The 19,365-nt window shown below is 44.2% G+C and overlaps 1 protein-coding gene across 3 annotated transcripts in view; it reads right to left on the bottom strand.

The window, feature by feature from the left end:
• ST14 (ST14 transmembrane serine protease matriptase) overlaps positions 1 to 19,365 on the bottom strand; it is a 423,216-nt gene that overhangs the window by 44,443 nt on the left and 359,408 nt on the right. For all 3 annotated transcript variants that reach the window (XM_086956919.1, XM_086956920.1, XM_086956921.1), the window contains exon 17: positions 8,019 to 8,287. In XM_086956919.1, coding sequence (XP_086813045.1) covers positions 8,019 to 8,287 — 269 coding nt within the window. The remainder of the gene's footprint in view (positions 1 to 8,018; positions 8,288 to 19,365) is intronic.

The raw sequence follows: 19,365 nt of genomic DNA, 5'->3' as shown, positions 1-19,365 counted from the left end.
AAATGCTACTAACCAGTATGCATCTGTTCTTGGCATGTAGGGCTGCAGAACCACACACTATTGCATTAGATCACCATCTGGTGGTGGGCCCGGATGATTACACTTTGTTGTTGTCTTGGAAGAGTCTTTGTCTGTTGGATGACTCCTCCCTTAGATCGTAGTGCGCATGGGCATCGACTCCATCTTCAGATTGTTTTCGCCATTGGGCAAAAGATGGAGTTGTATGAGTACAGATAGAGATGACCATGTGTTGTGTATCTAAATAAGTTAATACTGGAACAGACACAGGTAGCCGGGGAGGCGGGTGTAGGCGTGTGTGGTTCTGCAGCCCTACATGACAAGAATAGATGCATTTTCTGTTCGAGGCATATGGGCTGCAGACCACACACTATTGCATAGATTGCACAGCAGTTTCTCCCTTAGCGGCGACCACCAGCATCTTTTGCAGTAGTTTGAAATAATGTTTCAAGTACAGCCTGGCCCACAGTTGCTTGTTGTTTTGCCTGCGCATCTACAAAGTAGTGTTTTGTAAATGTGTGCGGAGTAGACCATGTAGCTGCTTTATATATGTCATCTAATGGTATATTTCCTAGGGATGCCATAGATGCCCCTATTTTACGGGTAGAATGAGCCCTAGGGGGAATGGATAGAGTTTGTTTTGCTTTTGGGTAACACATTTGAATGCACTTTACAATCCATCTTGCAATGCCTGATTTTGAAATAGGATTTCCCTTATGTGGAGGAGAAAAGGACACAAACAGTTGTTTTGTTTTACGAAAAGATTTATTCCTATCAATGTAGTAGAGAAGCGTATTTTTTACATCTAATGTATGTAGAGCTCTTTCTGTAACGGTTTGCAGTTGGGGAAAAAATACTGGCAACTCAATAGATTGGTTGAGGTGGAAAGGTGAAATGACCTTTGGCAGAAACTTTGGATTTGTTTTAAGAACCACTTTATTATGATGAAGTTGTATAAATGGTTCTTGAATCTCACTTACTCTTCTAAGTGAGGTAACATCTACTAAAAAAGCAACTTTCCATGTAATTCACACTTATGTAATGGTTCGAAAGGAGGACCCATAAGTCTTGTGAGAACTACATTTGAATTCCACACTGGAGAGGGTGGTATTCTGGGAGGAATTATTCTTTTGAGTCCTTCCATAAACGCTTTGATTGAAGGGACTCTAAACAATGACAAATGTTGTCTGTTTTGAAGATATGCTGCTATAGCAGCATGATGTAACCTGATTGAGGAGTACGCTAAGTTAGACTTTTGCAGATGTAACAGGTAGCATATGGTGTTTTGTATGGAAACATCTAAGGGGTTGATGTTATTTGTGCAATATACAACAAACCTTTTCCACTTTGCTGCATAACATGCTCTAGTGGTAGGGTGTCTTGCTTCTTATGACATTCATGCAATCAGGTGGTAAATTTAGATATCCAAATTCTAAGACCTCAGGAGGTAAATCACTAGATTGAGCTGCATTGGGTCTGGATGCATAATCTCTCCATGGTTCTGTGTCAGTAGATGTGGGGAGAGTTTTAGTTTGTGATGTGGTACCACTGAGAACTCTAGTAGCGTGGTGTACCAGGGTTGGCTTGCCCACGTTGGTGCTAAGAGAATTAAAGTGAGAGAATGTTGCTGTAGCTTGCATACCACTAATGGAATTAGTGGGAGAGGTGGAAAAGCGTATGCAAATTTGTTTGACCAGTTTATCCATACCGCATTGCCTTTGGATAATGGGTGTGGGTATCTGGCAGCGAAGCTTGGGCATTCGGAGTTGTGGTTTGTGGCCAACAGATCTATCTTTGGGTGATCCCACATTTTGAAAAAATGGCTGAAGAACTTGATGAGGAAGTTCCCATTCGTGTATCTGTTGTCTCTGACGACTTAACAGATCTGCAACTTGATTGTGAACTCCTGGTAGATGTTCTGCTAATAGAAATATGTTTTGAGGAATGGCCCACCTCTATATGCCCTGCTCCAGCCGGGAGAGTGTTCCTCCTTGTTTTTGAATGTAGTACATTGCTGTCATATTGTCCGTCCAGACTAGTACAGCTTTGTTTGATAGGTAATGCTGAAACGATTTTAGGGCTAGAAAAATCGCTAGTAACGCCAGATTATTTATGTGGAGTAGTTTTTGTTGCATTGTCCATGTACCCTGTACTGTGTGTCTTTGTAAATGCGCTCCCCATCCTGTGAGATGCGTCTGTGGTTAGTATTATTTGTGGAACAGGTTCTATAAACGGCCGGCCCTTGGAAAGGTTTTTGGTGTTCCACCATTGCAGAGAGCGATATGTCCGGTCGTCTACCACCACCAGATCTGTTATTTGTTGCTGAGCCGGATTCCACTGACTTGCCAAGCACTCTTGTATGGGGAGCATTTGTAGTCTTGCATATGGTACTATGAAAATGCAAGATGCCATCATTCCTTTAGTTGCATGAACACATGAGCTGGTAGTGAGTGTTGTGGCTGGAATCTTTTGAAAAGATCCTGCATACTTTGTATTTTTGTTGGGTTGGGGTACGCTATTGCCTTGGAGGTATCTATTGTAGCACCTAGATACTGCTGAGACAAGAACAGTTGGAGATGTGACTTCTTTTGATTTACTGTGAATCCCAGTTCTTGTAGCAAACATATCGTTTGATGTGTGTGCTGTACACATTGGTTGTATGACTTGGATTTTATTAACCAGTCGTCCAGATATGGGAAGACATGAATGTTGTCCCTTCTTAAATGTGCTGCTACTACTGCTAGACATTTTGTGAACACTCGAGGTACTGTAGTTACTCCGATAGGGAGTACCTTGAATTGGTAGTGTTGACCTTCTAGAATGAACCGTAGGTACTTTCTATGCGATTGATGGATGGGAATGTGGAAGTAGGCGTCCTTGAGATCTAATGTGGCAAGAAAGTCGCCCTTCTTTAGCAACGGTAGAACCTGTTGTAGTGTGACCATATGAAAGTTGTCTGATTGTATGTACAGGTTTAGGGGTCTTAGATCTAATATAGGTCTGAGGGACCCGTCCTTTTTGGGTATGAGAAAGTATAGAGAATAAACTTGTGTGTTTTGATGTTATTTTGGGACTGGTTCTACTGCATTCTTTTGCAGTAGAGATGCCACCTCTTGTCTTAGCAGTATGAGGTGTTCTTGTGACATGGGACGCTGCCTGGGGGGAGTGGAAGTGAGCTCCAGGCAATAAACTGACTAAATTATTTGTCTTACCCACCGGTCTGTGGTGATGGAGTTCCAGACAGGTAGGAACTATTGTAACCTCCCCCCCCGACAGGAGTGGCATGGTCTGGAGGATGGAAGGGAAGTCACTGCTTGGGAGTGGAGGAGTTGCGATTGTCGTTTCCTCTACCTCTGCCCTTAGTTAGTTAGTTAGTTATGCTGCATTTCTAAAGCGCTCAGCTACTCAGAGTATCCCGGCGCTGCTACCCTAAACCCCCACTACCAACTGAACAGAAAAATAAGCTTAAAATAGTAATGTTTGTAGGTTCTTTTTAAAGACAGCTGGATCCGCAATCCTCCTAAGGGCAAGAGGAAGCTCATTCCAAGCTAAACCAGCCTTACGGGTGAAAGAGCAGCCCCCAAGCCTCTGGCGTAAAAAGCGCGGGTTCTGAATAAGAAGTTGGTCCGAATACCGCAAGGTCCGAGAAGGAACATAAAAAGAAAAGCGCTTCTGTAGATATAGTGGGCCCAAATCATACAAGGCCCGGTGGACAATCACCAGCATTTTAAATTTCAAACGGGCCTCGACAGGGAGCCAGTGAAGGTGGCGGAGAAGGACCCGCACGCTTTGCCTGGAAGAAAAACCACGTAGGAGGCGCGCAGCCGCATTTTGGACTACCTGTAATTTTTTTATCAGATAGCCTGGACATCCTTCTAAAAGCGCGTTGGAGTAGTCCTGCCGGGAGAGGATCAATGCTCGGACTACAGTTTCTTTTGCCTCATCCGGGAGAAGGGGGAGGAATTTACGCAAGGTTTTAAGTATGCCAAAACAAGTCCCTATCAGTTTTTTGACGGGTCGCGAAATTCAAATTTTCCTCGAACCAGACACCCAAGTTTTTTGCAAGGCCCTTGTCTGATAGTGGAGGTGGAAAGTCAGTAGGCCACAGTCTGGATCGAAAGCCCGCAGGAAAAGCTCCAAACAGGAGCACCTCCGACTTTTCCTCATTGCACTTAAGTTGTGCATTGGCCAACCAGCGAAACACCGCAGTAAGACAGCGCTGAGCCGTGTCGACCGAGTCCTCGCCCCTTCTCCAGGTAAACAATAACTTTGTGTCATCCGCGTAGGCCATCACCCTAGCCCCCAGTGACTCCGCCAGATAAACCAGGGGAGTCACAAAGATGTTAAACAAAAGGGGGCTAAGGGAGGAGCCCTGAGGGACACCAGTGGAGAGAGGGGAGGGGGACGAGGCAAACGTCGTTTCCTCTATACCCTCCTCTATAATATTCTTTACTGGGCGAGGTTTGGTTGGGCGCTTTGTAAGAAGAGGAGGTATTGTCGGTTTGGAAACTTAAAGGCGCCCCTATATGAGGAGCGACGAAAGGAAGGTCTATGGGCTTGCGTTTGTAAAGCTCCCATGGATTTTGCCGTATCTGTAACTTTTGGACCAAAAAGATGTTGTTGGTCAAAAGGCTGGTTTAAGATACTGGCTTGTACTTCTGGTTTGAACCCAGAGATACGTAGCCATGCATGTCTACGCAACAATACCCCTGTATTTATTGCTCTAGAGGCTGTGTCTGCTGTGTCTAGTGCACAGCGTATGGGGGTATTTCTAATAACCTTGCCTTCCTGCAATAGGTCGGAAGCCCTGGTTTTATATTGTTCTGGCATGTGTTGCATGAGTGACTAACTCATAATAAGCTCTATCATATCTTGCTAACAAAGCTTGAGTGTTAGCAATCCTCCAGACATTAGCTGCTTGTGAAATGGTGCGTTTTCCCGAAGCATCTAAAAGCCTAGACTCTTTGTCAGGTGGTGGAGCATCCCCTGTTGTCTGCGAGTTAGCTCTTTTTCTCGCATTTGACACTACTAGTGAGTCCAATGGCAACTGCCCTTTAATGTATGCTGGATCAGTTGAAGCCGCTTTGTACTTCTTTTCCAGTCTGGGGTTAATGACCCTGGCTCCAACTGGGTCTTTAAATATTTCGGGTGCATGTCTCACCACTCCACTAAGTATTGGTAGTGTGGTTGTGGTCTTATGTGATGATATTAGTGTGTCCATTAGGAAGGCTTCTTCCGCTGTATCTGTGTGTAAGTCTACTCCATGGAGAGTGGATGCTCTATGAATGAGCTGTGTAAACCCAATAGTGTCATCTGGGGAGGATGGTCTAGATGGGTATACACCGTCTTGTGGCAGATCTGATGCATTATAATCTTCCCATGGGTCACCTGATGGCCCAGGAATATCATCTGGGTTATTAATGTTGTCTATGTGATGTTCATTGTCTACATCTTGTGAGTAGCTATCCCCATCATCCTCATCTTGTGGTATAAGACTATGTGTACTAGATGGTGAATGTACAGGAGAAATATCTATTGGTATGTCTACTTCTGGTGAAGGAATCCTTATGGGTGAAGTTTGAGCATGCTTATTTAGAAGAACTGGCGGTGGTTTAGGATAGTCCATTTTCCTCTTTTCAGACACTGAAGTGATATAACCTGTCTTTGGATTAATATGAAGAGTCTTTTGCTTTGGGTCCGGTTTGAAAAGCTCTTCTACTGGAAAATCCTTTTTCGGCGCAGATATTGATTTGGGGCCAAAATGCTTAGCTTTAACAGTGTCTATTGTCTTTGGAGCTAGTTTTGGTTTCGGTTCCGAAGACTTTTTCCTAGGATCCGTGCTCTTTGCATCCAGAGTTTTTGTTCCGGGAGTACGTTTGGTCTCATCTACCTTTGGAGCCGAAGTATGTTTTAGTACCGGAACCGTCTTCGGGTCCACTTTTTTCAGAACTGGGGTTGTTTTCGGTTCGGTAGCTTTGGGAACCTCTTTCGGTGCCAAACTTTCTTTCGGCTCGACCGCTTTCGGTACAGAGGGATGCTTGGGTGCCGATGTTAATTTTGGCTTAAGGACCTTCTGCTTTTCGGGACAGACTGACTCGAGCCAGAGTCGACTGGAGGCTTTTTTATATTCTTCGCTGCCGAGCCAGAAGGCGGGGCGTCGGAAGGTTTTGTTCGGTGTGCACCTGGACCCGAAGGTGGAGGTGGAACCGAAGCCTGTCCCGGTATGGTGGGGTGAATAGGGTCGACGTCTGTACTCACGACCTGTTGACCAGCTGTAGGATCGTCATCTTCGGATTGATCCTCGACTCCAGAAGCTGAATCCTCTGCTTCGGAAGCGATGTCTTCGTGCTGCTGCTCTTCAGCATCTACTTCAATCGGAGCCTTGTCTATGATGAGGTCTGGTGTAGATGAAGATGACTGCACCATTACTCTTCAAGGTCGACGGTCCCTGATGGTTTTCTTGGACCAGAACGAAGCACAGGCCTCACAGTCTCTACTCTCGTGCTCTGGAGATAAGCACAGATTGCAAACCTCATGAAGATCGGTGTGAGGAAATTTGTGTCCACACAGAGGGCACTACTTGAAGGGTGTTCTTTCCATGAGCCAAAGGCCCAATGGGGAAGTTGGGCCAGACGGCCCTGATGAATGCTGGAATCGAGAAGTGAAGTCTTTCTTCGACGCTGGTAACCAGAATCACAATCGAAGACGATGCCGATGGTATTAGATTGTATTTATGAATTCGAAAAGAGATCGTAGCGGGACCGAACGATGAACATATTCGAGCCCGATGGTGGAAAAAAACAACAATCTGTAGATGGAGTTGATGCCCATGCGCACTACGATCTAAGGGAGGAGTCATCCAACAGACAAAGACTCTTCCAAGACAACAATAAAGTGTAATCATCCGGGCCCACCACTAGATGGTGATCTAATGCAATAGTGTGTGGTCTGCAGCCCATATGCCTCGAACAAGATGTTTCACAAAAGGCAACTGAATACATTTCACCATGACAAATGGCAATGTTGATGATCATCATTTAAATCAAGCCTAGACCTGCAGCAATACACGAAATTCTGGACAGAACAAAAAAAACTGTTTACCAACTTCAAAAAGCACAAGATTCTGCTTCATGTCAGAGTTATAGACTCTGGGAAAAACAGAATATGTTTAAGGCTAGCATACTGCCCACTGTTTATCTGTTAACCCATTATTCAGTGTAAATTTTTATAACTTATCTTAAAATTCAAAGGGGTGATGTCCCAAAAAACACTCCAAAATAACAGGTCATTTACTACTCCGAGGAACTTCCACTGTGAGTGATCTAAAACTGGGTTGTCTCAGAGCACTTCACTGGACAGGCCCCCCCCCCCCCTCTCCAGACGAAAACTAGCAAGTTTGTAAACAAATAAATATTAAAACTCTCCTCTTCTTACAATTGATATAATCTAGACGCATCATGGTTGTAAATCATGCTACACAAATGTACTTCTCTATCTGGTCAAGAGTAATGCAGCACATGCCAACTTTTTAGGAAATGAAGAAAAAACAGAAACAAAGTATAACACAGATCCTTAAAACAGGCCAGTACTGTAAACACAAATTTGGAACTGACAAATTACCAAAAGCAAAAAAAACGGTGATGAATGATTTACAGAATAAACCAACCTACACTGTTTTAATAAAGTGATCAGCACAATAAGAAGTTAACCCAATTGGTAGCTTCATGTTCTTTCAAGAGCCTACAGAATACAGGAAATTGTAATTTCATTGACAGGAATCATCTGTTATTTGGAAAATATGAATTGCAGCATAACATATAGGATTCAAATTGTAACTTAGCGAAAACACTTTTGCTTTTAACATCTAAAAATTGTAAATGAAAGATAATGACTCAAAATCTTGGAGTCTGCAGCAGTTTATTGAGTTAGGTATCAAACCATGCAAACAGCATGTCCTTAAATGACAAAATAACAAGTCCTAGGCCCTCTTTCCCACTCACCTCCTTCTTTTAGTGCTCCCCATCCAGTCACCCATAAGGTCTTCCCCACTGCAAAGTCGTGTGTCACATCTGGCAAGCAGATGGGCTGGATAACATTGTTATATGCAACAGGACTTGCCAGCTCCAGCACAGCAATGTCATTGTCATAGGTATAATAGTTGAATTGTCTGTGAGCAATAATGCGTTTGATCTTCCTCATTACACTGGTACCTCGTTGGGCCTGTTCATGCAACCCCAGGTAAGCAGTCCACAAAGCAGGATCAGAGTATCTATTGGAAGAATTCATACAGTAAAAATCAATCATTATGGCTTCCAGTGTTTTATCTTATTGAGCAATCAATTAGTTCAATGCACCACACAGTTACCTCCTAAACTGAAACGTCACCATGTTCTCCTTTGACTCTTCTGTCCCATGACTCTAGTAACAATTTGATGCACCCTCTAGATCATCACATTATTTCCTTTGTTACCCACTTCATATGGTAAACTAGTTTGGCAATAGAAGTTGTCCAATTTTGTTTTTTGCAGGGGTTAATTAATTTGTTGTGATGTTGATTGAAAAATGTAGAGTGAAACCTATGCCACTGCAGTGCTACTATTTACTAATAGCTCAGCAAAAGTGCTTTAACACCTTCGCTGCGGCGGCTATTCCGCCGCAGCGCTAACGGTCGCGGGGGGCGCGGCACACCTGCGCGGGTGACAGAACCGTTCCGTCACGGCTCGCGGGTGAGCTGTGCTTGTGACGGAACGGTTCCGTCACGGCCCCGCCCGCTTAATGAAACGCGCCGCGCAGGCGCAAAATCAGTGCCATGCAGGCGCGGCGAGCGGGCCGTGACGGAACCGTTCCGTCACAAGCACAGCCCACCCAAGGGGCGTGACGGAACGGTTCCATCAATAGCGCCGAAAGGGTTAACCATGTTCAGGTGGGCTACCATCACTGGTGTTGCATCCTGCCACATCTATTAATTCCCTTCAAACATCTTACTACCAACTGGAATGGGCTCTTGTCAATTAAATGAATGGATACCAGGACAGTAGCCCTGATCAATACAGAGCCTGAACCAGTGACGAACACATTGCATGATCCCCAACTATACAGAGTAAACAAACTACTGCAATAGGCTTGTTGCATATAGGTAGGCACATGCATCTTCTCTTTAGATGCCTACATCTGAAAAAGAGAGTTTGCATTAAAAAAAAAGACAGAACTAAATGTGTGGATAAAACACGTAAATGTAAATTTGTAAAGCACATTAAACCAGAGGCATCAAAGTGTTGTAACCAGCAAGATCATGCAGGGGTGACCAACAAAGGCAATTATGGCTGTGAGAAAGCAAAGTCTTCCCATTCCTGCGAAATGCAGAGTATGAAGTAATGCTAGCAATGTGTACTGGGTGAGTGTTCCATCACCCAGCAGCTGTCCTCGAAAATGTACGCTCGCCTCATCTGGCCATCCTAAAGCAGGAAGTCACTTCCCTCTGACCAGCAGATCTCAATTGTCTGCTGAGAAGATACCTGTTAAAAGCAGTTCTTAAATAATAAGAGCCCTGCTGGTTAAGGGCCCTAAAAACCAGATAGTGCTTTGAACAACAGTCTCTTCCTCACCGGCAGCCAGTGAAAAGCCCTCAGCCTCTCCCTCACCGATAGAGGTTAAGAAATGCCCAAAACCAGCTGCACCGCCACATTCTGGATAGCCTGAAGTATATTAAGGGAATACTAGTTGAAGCTCAAATACAGACCTTTCATGAAATTACACTCAGTGGTGGCTTGACCTGAGTGACAGCACATGCTACCTGTGCCAACGGCAAAGCTCAACTAGCCAAAAGATGCCACAAGAGAACAAATGTGCCATTGCAGTAAATCCCCTACAGTCTGACTCAGCCAACTTCATTTTTAGTAGGCCCTAGCACATCTTTAGACGTTGGAGAAGGCCATCTTTAGATCGTGTAGCTGTCCGATATTTATCAATTTATGAAGAATCACTGTCATGTCTGACATTTGATGCAAATATCATCTCATCTTTACTAAGAACTGTAACAGTATCAGGTCATTCGGCTAATGACAGATACAACACCAAATGCATCAGTCTGGGACAAGTGTCTACTCATCACCATGTTCAAAGCCAATAAGAACATGTACAGACATGTAGCCAAAATAGTGTAGTCTGAATTGACCTCTAGTCTGAATTGACCTCTTCTTTCCTTAGAAGTTCATAAACGAAATGTATAGGACACACACCTTGAGGCACATAATATATGTGGACATTCTTAAACTTCTATCAAAAATTAAAATCTCTGATGAGACTGCCACTTGACTATTTGTCTGGAGAGAGCCTTCATCCAGATTACCACACAAGATTCTGCAAGAAGATGGTCTTACCTATTGCCAACACTTCAAAGATGCTACATCTCTCTTGACGCTTAAAAAGCAGAGTCTCAGAGGAAGACTGCTACCGCAGTGCACATTTGCCCTACACAGGGAACACTGCCTTCACAAACCACTGATAACAGCTCTCACTTTAACAAGGTATGCAATGTGTCACTTCTACCTAAGAAGCTCTAGACTGAAAGTTATTTTCGTACTCTCTTAGTGAAGATAAAAGTAGGTTTTAGGGGGCTGGGTTTTAAGTGACATCTTACTATGTTAGAGATATTAATCTTAATCTTGTTATCATAACGTCTTTTTTTGCCGTTTTCATGAGATCCTGCGTAGTTTTAGATGTATTGAGAAACGAATATGCCATGTTACAACGCATGCCGTTACAACACGGTCATTACAACAACCGCGTTGTTACATCGCAGACCATTACAATTCAAGTCATGACAACTTCTTGCTGTAGGGGGAGCTCTGAATGTTGGAATAGTATAATTTACTATTCCAACTCCAGTCTATGCAACAGTAGGGAAGGTGTTGGATTTTAAATCTAACACCTTCTGTCCCCTACAGCAAGTCGTAACAGCTTGCGTTGTAAAGGCAGGCGATGTAACAACGCAGTTGTTGTAATGATCGCTTTGTAATTGCATATGATGTGTAAACATCATTGTAAACTATATTTACCCTGAGAAACAGGTTATTCCTGTCGCAATAAATGTTTTAATTAAAAAGCACCTATTCTTGTTAGTACAGAGTATGAAAGAGACTGTGTGTGTGTGTTTGCGTGTGTGTGTGAGCGAGAGAGAGATACTATGAATAATGAATGGATTTGTTTTTGTTGCCATGGTGACACTGATCCCTTTTATAGGGATTGTTAGGAACCCAAAAGCAACAATTCTATTTCAACAATGTATTTGGTGAGGTGCTGGGGGCTACAATAACCTGTCTCTCACATTCAGCACTGGTGCACTAAGTTCACTTGTGTCAGTCATTGACGGCAAAGCAAACCTTGCATACTTCCACCAAAGTCGTAGTTTATGCAACATCATAATGGTCATGCCACAAGAATTTTAAATGATATATAAGAAAAACATAAATGTGCAAAACAAATTCATAGATACCCACAGGACACATTAAGCCCTATTTAAAGTTTGGTGGTCACAGGACAGCCGCCAATTATTCTGAAAATCCTGTCATTCTTAGCTGTAGTGTACAGGTTCTCCCTCCGAAATTTGAATAAGGCGGACTCTGCATCATCTGCTTTAAGTCATATGTCCTTCATCCACCCAACACTAAAAAAGGGCGAAAGTCTTATGTAAAAGTCCAGATGCGGGCAATACATACAAATGCATGTACTATCACTTCTAAAGTAGAATGGAGAGAAGAAAAAGCGGAACTAACCATAACATTTATTCAAAACACTCCACAACCCTTGCCGCCATTTAATGAAAGCTAATCCACGAACAATGCAATCAGCTGAACAAGGAAAGCAGAAACAAGTGTTCACTTTGTGAGAAAGTGGGTTGGTATATGCTGTCCACTAATTGAAGTGGGCACCTTCTACCAGTCCACACAACCCTTATGATGTATGAGGTCAAAGATAACCTTCATTGAACGCAATCCTAGTGGTAGCTATGGAGAGCAGCCTTCTGGCTTAATCTGGAAGGAATGTAAAGCAGCTTGTGTTAGCAGAGTATCACCTCCTAAATGACTAAATGAAAGGAGAATGATAGTGTTTATATAAAAAATATGTATTTATTAATATAGCACTCTCTACTAGTCTCTACACGAGACTAGGGCACAAAGCACGCAATACTGAATCAATAGAGCATTCGTAAATAGCACAATACACAGCCTGCTACAGGGGGAGACCGAACCACATACCAAAACAAGCATTTGCAATGCAATAGGTCTCGCATTTACGCAAGTTTACGCTTTTGGCATTGTAAATGACAATGCCTTTTATTTAGGTTATAAAAACAAAAACAAAAATAAAATGCATTTTCATTTGCAATGTCAATAGCTCAAACTTGCGTAAATGCAAGACCTATTCCATTGCAAATGCTTGTTTGGGTAAAAGTGCCTGCCTTTCACCAAAACAGAACCAAGCCGCGTGTGAAGTGCCTGGCTCAATCACCGCGTCTGCCCCCACACAGAAGAAAACAGCAAATTAATTAAATAAACCAGCGCGGCCACTAAATTGAAAGCGGACCGCGCAGCCAATAAAAAAAATTTAAAAAATATTTAGTTACAGGGCCGATTTTGCAGCCATGCTGCAAAAACGGCCCTGTAACAAAAACGGCCCCCACCCGTGCAGCGCACCGGGGGGATTGCCTGGTGCCCGTTACGGCCAGTCCGGCCCTGGCTGTGGTCCATGATAAAGCAGACTGTGCACCATGACCAGTAAAAGGTCCAGTCCTTATGGGCGGTAACAAATAGAGACAAGGCAGTACCAAGGACTGACTAAAAAGCCTATTTACCAATCTGAAGCCAGCATTTAAGAAGAACACAAAGCCAATGACAAATGTGTGCGGAGAGTGGACAAAGCTTCCACGGCATCCCCTACTACAGCATGCCTCGCAGAGCGAGCAGCACATGCGCGCTGCCCTTAGGCTCGACCTACAAATTGGGACCAAAGTAGTAAAATAGAAAAAAAATACTTCTCTACTTACTAAATTCCCCTTCTCAGACAGCTGTACCTTTTAACTGCCATAAGGAACAATAATTAGTACATGGAATTAGTAAGAAACATTTAAATCAAATGTCTTGGTCCCAAGTTTGCATATTTCACACACTGAAAAAAACACAGGTTTAGGACATTGGACAGCATTAACTTTTAAAAATAATTTCTTCTCTCCCTTGAAAGTGTGATTCGCTTTCATGTCCTTCTTCCACCACTCTTGTGAAAATTGTGAGGTTTGGTGCTCCTTCCCAACCTTTCCACCAATCAATCAATCAACCAGGATTTACAAAGTGCGGCTAATCATCTGATAGGGTATCCAGTCGCTAATCACCCCGAAGGCTTTGAGTCACAGCTATTTTTGTACCTTTCAATTGTAAGTTAAGTTAATTGTGCGGATAAGCATGAGAAATGCATTTATAAAGTTTGATAAATAGCCAGAAAGTCACACCTGAGAGTGTATGAACGACATCTGAATGGAATTTTTTCAACCTCTTCTCTGATCCACCACTCTGAATGCCCACCCTCAAGGGACTAATAAAAGAAAACTTGAGACAATTCCTACCCGTAACCTTTCGCAATTACTGTGCAACTTACACAAGAGTAAGTTAATCGTACATAAAAGAGTCACTCCTACATTAACTTTGGACATCGGATCCTGTGCCTTTTATAACAGAAACCACTGATAATGACAAAAAACAATTCGTGAATAGCGCCTAGTGATGAAAGCGCCTCACTAGATACCACGGTGCAAAGAAGGCGACTTACAGCCCTTTGCTCTTGACACCAGCTATACAGGGAAAAGTCCCAGAATACCCCTGTGTAAGGTCTAGAAGGATTGCTCCAAGAGATCGCTCCGATCGCATGGCCACTGAAAAGTGGTGCAACCCTAAGCTAAGCTTGTTATTGAGGGGCGCCTCTGACCTACAAGATGCCGAGGCGCCATTAATGCATTCCAGACAGAAAGTACGCAGGACGTGGGTGTTATTTACAGCGCTTTGAGATGACAGGAGAGGGTGAAGCACTACAAAGGCATTAGCATAGCACTGAGAAGCTTCATTAAATACAGAGTAATATTGTGATGTAACACCAGAGTGCAAGATATCTACCCCCCCCCCCCCCGAGTTTCAGCCCCTCCTAGACACTGGTGAGCTCTGCAGAGGCGCCAGCTGAATGTCCGGAAGGTGCCGGTATTGTGTACATTTATTTGGGTGTAGAGTGCACGCATGTGAAAGCAAACATTGTGGCTGTCAGGTAAGCAGTGGGAGGGCATGCAACTACAAAAGACTGGGGGCCAGCCGCGGTGCGTCCATTGGGGCGTAGCCCCACCAGCCACATGGACCCGCATCGCGGCCACCGGCCGCAATCCTATGTAGTATGTAAATGAAATTACATTGCAACACCATTCAATAATCAGATTCAGCCGCCGGGAATTGCGCAGGGGCCAGGTTGGGTGGCCTGCTGCAGCTTGAGTGACAGGCTGCAGCAGACCGTAGTGCGCAGTCCCGCTGGGGAACTTACAGTGCGCATGCTTGGGATAGTTGGCAACGATCTCAAGCATGCACACTGTAAGTTCCCCAGCGGGACCCAGGGGTACTTGTTCGCCTGCCACAGCCCGGGTTTACAAAGGGCGACGGGGCAAGCAGCAAGTGTGCCCCCCTAGCCAATCCTGGCACTGCTGCGCCAGGATTGGCTTGTCCACCATGCAGCATCCATCACTGGATGCCGCGCGTGGTGGGGGTGGGACATCCTGTCAAGGAAGAGCTCTGTCGTGGCCGGGGTCGGCGTATCGTGTAAGCCACCTTGTGCCCCAAGCAGTCCTACTCGTCTCCTACACAAAATATCCTGCTGGGATTTTCTTTCCCTTCTTCTATAAGCCCTGTGTTTTCATATTGACATTAGTGCATGCGGACAGCTGCTCTTGTCTGTCACTGCGGCCAAGGCGGAGAATTCCTGAATATACTTAGCCCCCGGCAGGGCCTGCAGCCGCCGGGGTCGGGAGCGGGAGCTGCGAGAAACAGGTTGCCATGCCAAGCCATGCTTTCAAAATGAAACAGACGGAATGTGGCCCCCTGGTTCTAGGACACTCTTTTCGTGGGGTTCAACATGAGACTTTGCATTCCAGTCCTCCAAATCCTTTCCCTGGCCGTGCTGTGCTCGGCAGAAAAACTTCCCAAAGGTGAGAGGCGCTGCACCTCTCTCGCGTGTGTGTGTGTGATTCTGGAGCTAGATGTATGGTAACAAACGAGATCTGCTCAACTTAACCACTCTTTTTGAATATAGTGACTACGGACATAACTGTGCATGATGACGTTTTCGTGAAAATGTACGTTAATAACTTTGCTTGTACGGCGTGGCGTTCATTCGCAACGCCATGGATTGATCGTCAGGGTCTGATACCAACCGAGGAGTTTATTGTGCAGCGCTTAAAAAGAACATGCATCGTTTTATTTGGCAATTACTACCTTTTAAACAGGTTTGGTTTTTGAAACCTGTTTGTGGCAGAAAATGCATGTTTATTGTATTTTCGTTTGATGAGAAGCACAATAATGACTTGCTTTTGAGCTCAGTCGCTAGGGTTTTCACAGCGGCCCCTCTTTTATGCTGAGGGAAAGTATGAGCCCTTATGTTTCAAGGACTCAATGTTCTGTTTTCTGGTGCTTCGTTTTTTAAATATTTTTCTTCTGAGCCTCTCTTTGTTGAACAAAAACTGGCTTCAGCTGCGCACACTCTGGGCAAACGGGGTCATCTGTCTGTGGAGCACGAAGTGGCAATAGAAAGTCATCCCTTTGAGACTGTTACTGTTGTTTACTGGCAGCTCCAGAGAAGGCAACGCTGTGGACTGACCATGAATTAGAGAATTAAGAGTTAGTTACCACACATTGTATTGTCAATGATAAAGGCGCTGTTCCCATGAGGCACAGGGTCAAGACTAATTTGCATATGGCCAGGTCTAAACTGGGGTGACATGGTGAGCAAAAAAATGATGGATTTAGCGCAGATCTCTTGACTGGGGGTGAATGTTTTGATTTGTCCTGCATTCTGTCCGTCAATTGTGTGTCTTTTGCTTAAAGGCACTGGGGAACCTTGGCTCAGTATCCTCACAAGGTAGGTCAGCTCAGAAGGTTCTGCACTTCCTTCATGTGTACAGTCAGATGTGAGAGATCCATGTCTAGCATCTTTTATAAGGACACTGGTATTGTCATGACTCTTTGGTGTCTTCTCTTGGGATGCACTCAGCACATGCCTTCATGGCTCTTTTATAACCAATGGCCAGGCAGCTTCATGGTTTTAATGTGTACAGTTTTGTGAAACGTTGAAAGGTGGATCTTGGAAATTAAATAGTTTTTCCCTTTTCCAAATGTATACATCAAACTTGTCCTGTAAGTGAGGTAGGTAAGATGGTTGAGAAAGATGAAGAAAGATCAGGTATGGAACATCTGGTTACTTGTGGAACGTGGTTGTATTTGTCAAAGCCTGTTTTTGATGTTAGACCTGTGCATCACTTTAATTTGGAATGGTAAGCACCTACTTGATGTGTTGGTCAAATCTAACTCTAATATAACTAACTCTAATATATAAACAAATCTACAAAGGTGCAGTCAGCATTTTCCTGGATTCTCAATTCGTAGTTGGACGAATGGTTGACTGATTCTGAGAGACTACACTTTTCTTCCTGTAACTTAAATTATAAATAGCTGCAATTTGCCAATGTAAAAATGGGAAAAGAATTGAACAGGGTGTACTCCTAATTATAAGGGCCCACCTACTCCCCATCACAAAATCTGGATCTCTTTAATCTCGTGTCAGCGAAACCCCAAACATAACCTGTAATATGCATGGAATTTCCTGCTATGTTGAGGAAGGGACATCATCGTCCCGAAATACATCGGGCATTGTAAAAAAAACTGTTGTGCTATGATCTTCTATGAGGAGAAAATTATACCATAATTGTATTAGAATGTTCAGCTTTCTGTAATGAACGTATACTTTTTCATTTGTATTCGACATATTTGATTTCTATGAAGGAATTCTATTATTTGCTTTGAATATATGAAGAGATATAAAAGCAGATTCACAAGTTCATTTATATCTTTTTGTGATATCATTTGATTGAATAATTGCACTTGGTGGAGAAGTGTGGCTCAGTGGTTAGAGGCGGCAGACCCGGAGCTGGGATCGACCGTGGACCAGGGTTCGATTCCCCGCCTCAGCGGGTCTCGGGCTCAAAATTCCACGGCCTCGACAATTCTCGCTCCGGTGCCTACTCAACTCACGGGGTCTCACTCTGCAACTCTGGGCAATAGCTTGCTTAATCTCCACGACGGCCCCTCGCGGCGGGATGCCTGGCTTTCACCCTGTGGACACCCTGCCGGGGCCTCTCACAGGGGGATACCAGGACGGGTTCCCTAAGCAAGCGCCAGGATACCCTTTGGGTGACAGGTTGCGCTATATAAATACACCTACATTTACATTGCATGATATTGAATATTTAAGTACAGAGTCCACGAGGACTCAACAAGCACAGTGCACAGCGTGCCCTGCCAACCTTGGCGGTCCGTTTAGAAAACATAACACAGCAGCATAGGCCTTTCAGAGCATAGCATATGGCAGCATAGCCCCTCCAGAGACGGTCAGGGAATAGCACATGGCAGTATACCCTGTCAGACCATAACCTAAGGCAACATAGGCCCATCGTAGACTGCCAGAGCAAAATACAATGAAGAAATGCCTACCAGAGACTATCAGGACATTACAAAAGAAAGCATAAGCCCTTCACAGACAGGGAAGAGCATAAAGCATGGCATCTAGGCCCTTCAGAGACTGTCCGAGCATAACACAAGGCAGCGTAGTCCCATTAGGGATTGTCTGAGCACAACTCATGACAGCATAGGCCCTTTAGAACCTGTTAGACCACAGCTCTGCATTGCGTAGACCCTTCAGAGACAGAGCACAACCTGTGGCAGTATAGGCCTTTCATAGACTGCCAGAGCAAAGCTCTTCAAAGCATAATCCCCTCAGCGGCTTTCAGGGCACAGCTCTTTATAACATAGGCCCTTTAGAGATTGTCATAGCAGAACTCTTTGTTGACAGGGCCTTCAGAGACTGACAGAGTATACCACTTCATTGCATATGCAGGGCCACTGGAATTTGCGATTGTGAGGCCAAAGCATTTTTCACAAGCCACATAATCCTTCATATTCTGCATAATCTGTATATTTTGACAAAAAAGATTGCTTCTAGCTCAAATGGTGCAAAAGTTAAAAAATACACAGCAATGTGTTACTGCACAGCTGAAGACCCTTTGCTAAGGCTGACTGGTACAATTGATGTCGCTTATTGCTAGATTTGAGTGTTAGCCAAGTACTAATGAGGTGCAATCAACGCCCAGACTGTTAAGTGTAAAACGTTCAAAATAAAATAATGAAGAAATACTATCGCAAAATGTACCTCATTATTCTGCATAATTTACTCAACCCTGACGCATAATTTTGCCCTCTTCTGCACATAATGCCAGTGTCCCTGAGTATAGGTCTTACAGAGACTCCCAGCACAGGCAAAGCTCTGCGCAGCATAAGTGCTTTTGGAGTATTATAATGCAACAGATGATCCAACATACTGAGGGGATACATTTCTATTTAAAAAAAAAAAACTTTCCTCTGTGCACTCCTTTTGGTAAAGTATTTCTTTGAAAATCCTTTTCAATGCGGTAATTGTTTTCTAGCAGTCATTTCGGTCCATCCAGTCCTTGGTAAACAAAGGGAGGTGTGGTTTGACAGGTCAGCAGCTCTTCCAGACAGCGGACAGCCGTTCTTCAGAGTGTTCTCTATAGACTTGAACATTCTTTAAAACCCGGTAAAAGAATAACACTGCGTCCTTCGTGTCCAAGAAATGGAACAACTGACAAAGTGAGAACTCAGTTAACATATTTGTGACTCATGCAGCTTTTCAGAAGATTCTTTACTTTTATTATATACGCGAGGGATGTTTCCATGTTGGTGACACAATGTTTTGTTAAACAGGAGGAATTAAACCGTATAAATCACTCTAGTGAAAGACCGCAAATGGTAGTGTTTGTTTCCATTAAAATTGCAGCTCATTCTTCTGGGACTCCGGCCGGTGGCCTTAGGGCACCTGGGCAACGCCCTTTCCTCCCCCTCCCTGTGCCAAAGGTACCAGTGCCTACCAATAACAGCGCTGTGCATCTGGACGGTGGCACTGGCACCGAGACTGAGGCATCTGCGCTCTTCCCAGTATGGGACGGTGCCCCAGGCGGAGCCACCCTCCCACCGT

Source organism: Lissotriton vulgaris, chromosome 2_1 (assembly GCF_964263255.1).
Source record: "Lissotriton vulgaris chromosome 2_1, aLisVul1.2, whole genome shotgun sequence".
Taxonomy (NCBI): domain Eukaryota; kingdom Metazoa; phylum Chordata; class Amphibia; order Caudata; family Salamandridae; genus Lissotriton; species Lissotriton vulgaris.
Note: the sequence above shows the minus strand (reverse complement) of the source record. Positions and strands in the feature narration are given on the sequence as shown.